General features: G+C 43.6%; 1 protein-coding gene across 1 annotated transcript; it reads left to right on the plus strand.

Moving 5' to 3' along the window:
• The first annotated feature begins 213 nt into the window (after positions 1 to 213).
• On the plus strand, positions 214 to 1,167 carry LOC141129746 (odorant receptor 131-2-like). Its single transcript, XM_073617833.1, has one exon. The coding sequence runs from the start codon at positions 214 to 216 to the stop codon at positions 1,165 to 1,167; it is 954 nt and encodes a 317-aa protein (XP_073473934.1).
• Positions 1,168 to 1,889: the final 722 nt, after the last annotated feature.

Consider the following 1,889-nt stretch of genomic DNA (forward strand, 5'->3'; position numbering starts at 1 on the left):
CGCAGTCCCGCTGTATGTATAATTGTAACCTAAGTAAAAAAAAAATGTTTATTGGTATATTTGCATGTGGGCCGATAATAAGAATATTTTACATTGAGCATTCACTAGAATTAGACTTCGGTAGTTTTATCCTTTATTTGTTCTTCTAATAATAATTTTTTTCTTTTTTGAAGTTGAAGTTTTGAAGTTTGACTCTGCCAGCATCTTTTAGGGATGGTGATTTCCAACGGTATTCCACCCAATATTACCATATTATTATTGTCCGCTTGGGATGGCCTAAACATGGAGGTCTTAAGAACGACGATAACAAGTTCAATGATTACCTGCTTCTTCTTCTTCCTGTTATTTATGGCAGCCATGTTAACCATCTTCTTCACCAATTCAGTTGCCCGAGAAACACCTCGCTACATCCTTTTTATCCACATGATCATTAATGACGCAGCCTACTTATGCTTCGCCCTTCTTATTTTTATCTTTTATGTTTATCACATTACTTTACCTGTCCCTGTCTGTTACTTTATGATCATTCTATGCTCGACCAGCCTTAAGGTCACGCCTTACAATCTGGCGGTGATGTCCTTGGAAAGATATGTTGCCATATATTTCCCCCTACGACACGGAGAGTTTTGCACCATTCCAAGAACGTTCCTTGCCATTGCTTTGGTATGGACGATATGTCTGATTCCTAGCGTTGTTGATTTTATTATTCTGTGCTCCTCTGTTAACAAGAGCTTTTTTTTACTTTATGTGATATGCTCCGAGTCAAATTTTACCATCATCCCCGTGCAGGAAGTATTAAGAATTTTTTGCTACATCTTGACGTTTTCCCTCGCAGGGCTGGCAATCCTCTTTACTTACATCAGGATCACCCTGATTGCGTGGAGGATTTTCTCAAAAAAGGAATCAGCCTCCAAGGCTGCGAAAACCATGATGCTTCATGCTGTTCAGCTTATGTTGTGCATGTCAACCTTTGGCTGGAGCACTGTAGAATTATTTACCAAGGATAATTTAGTTCTTTTACCCACCATTAATTTCTGTTTTTTCATATGCCTTCCAAGATTCCTCAGTATAATTATCTACGGTGCACGGGATGAACTGTTCTTTGGCTACATAAAGAGATGTTTTGTGCGCAGTGCTTCCAAAATTGTCCCAAGCTCAGCAACATGAAAGATGGTAGACCATGACCTGCATGTCTCTGGTTCTGAGATACAGATGAAATGCCTATTGTTCCAAAATAAATATCAAGGCCAGATTTATACTTTCTGTTCATCTAAGCCAACAGTCTTGTGCCACTCCTCCTAATCTTAAATCTAACATTAGTGTTACATTCATTTTAGACTCCATAGCCACAGAGCCATACGAAGACTAGTAGTCGAGAAGGTTGAAAGAGAGAGGTCACCATGGCAGTACACCCTGAGCTGATTACTAAAAGGCTAGGAAGAACTGTCCCCCTACTCTGATAACAGTTAGTTTCTAGCCGTATGGACTTATATCAGAGGAACTGTAAGGACACATTAGACTATCATTATCAAAAACCGAGGCAGTAATGATGAAAGCTCAGGTGGCCTTAACCCTGGCAGCAGTGGTGGCTGGTGGTTTTATGTTTGGGGGGGGCGACAAACAACCGAAACCCCCCCTCTGCGGCAACTCAAACCCCCCCACCCTCCCGCTGTCTGCCAGTCAGTCCACCGGCACTTACCCCATCTAGGCAGCAGGCATCCGAGTAGCAGCAGCAGGCATCTGAGTAGCAGCGGCGGAGATCGTGCATCCGAGGAGCGGTGGCGGAACTGGGCATCCAGGCTTCGCCGGAGACTGGGCATCCAGGCATCGGCCAGCGGCTCTTCTCCTCCTCGCTTCTGCTCTGAGTCTCCTCCCCTCCTCTTGGGCGT

Source organism: Aquarana catesbeiana, linkage group LG02, assembly GCF_042186555.1.
Source record: "Aquarana catesbeiana isolate 2022-GZ linkage group LG02, ASM4218655v1, whole genome shotgun sequence".
In the NCBI taxonomy this organism is placed as follows: domain Eukaryota; kingdom Metazoa; phylum Chordata; class Amphibia; order Anura; family Ranidae; genus Aquarana; species Aquarana catesbeiana.

Bases quoted from the DNA above. Each gene is read 5' to 3' on its own strand.
- LOC141129746 (XM_073617833.1), top strand. From the start codon at position 214: ATGGTGATTTCCAACGGTATTCCACCCAATATTACCATATTATTATTG.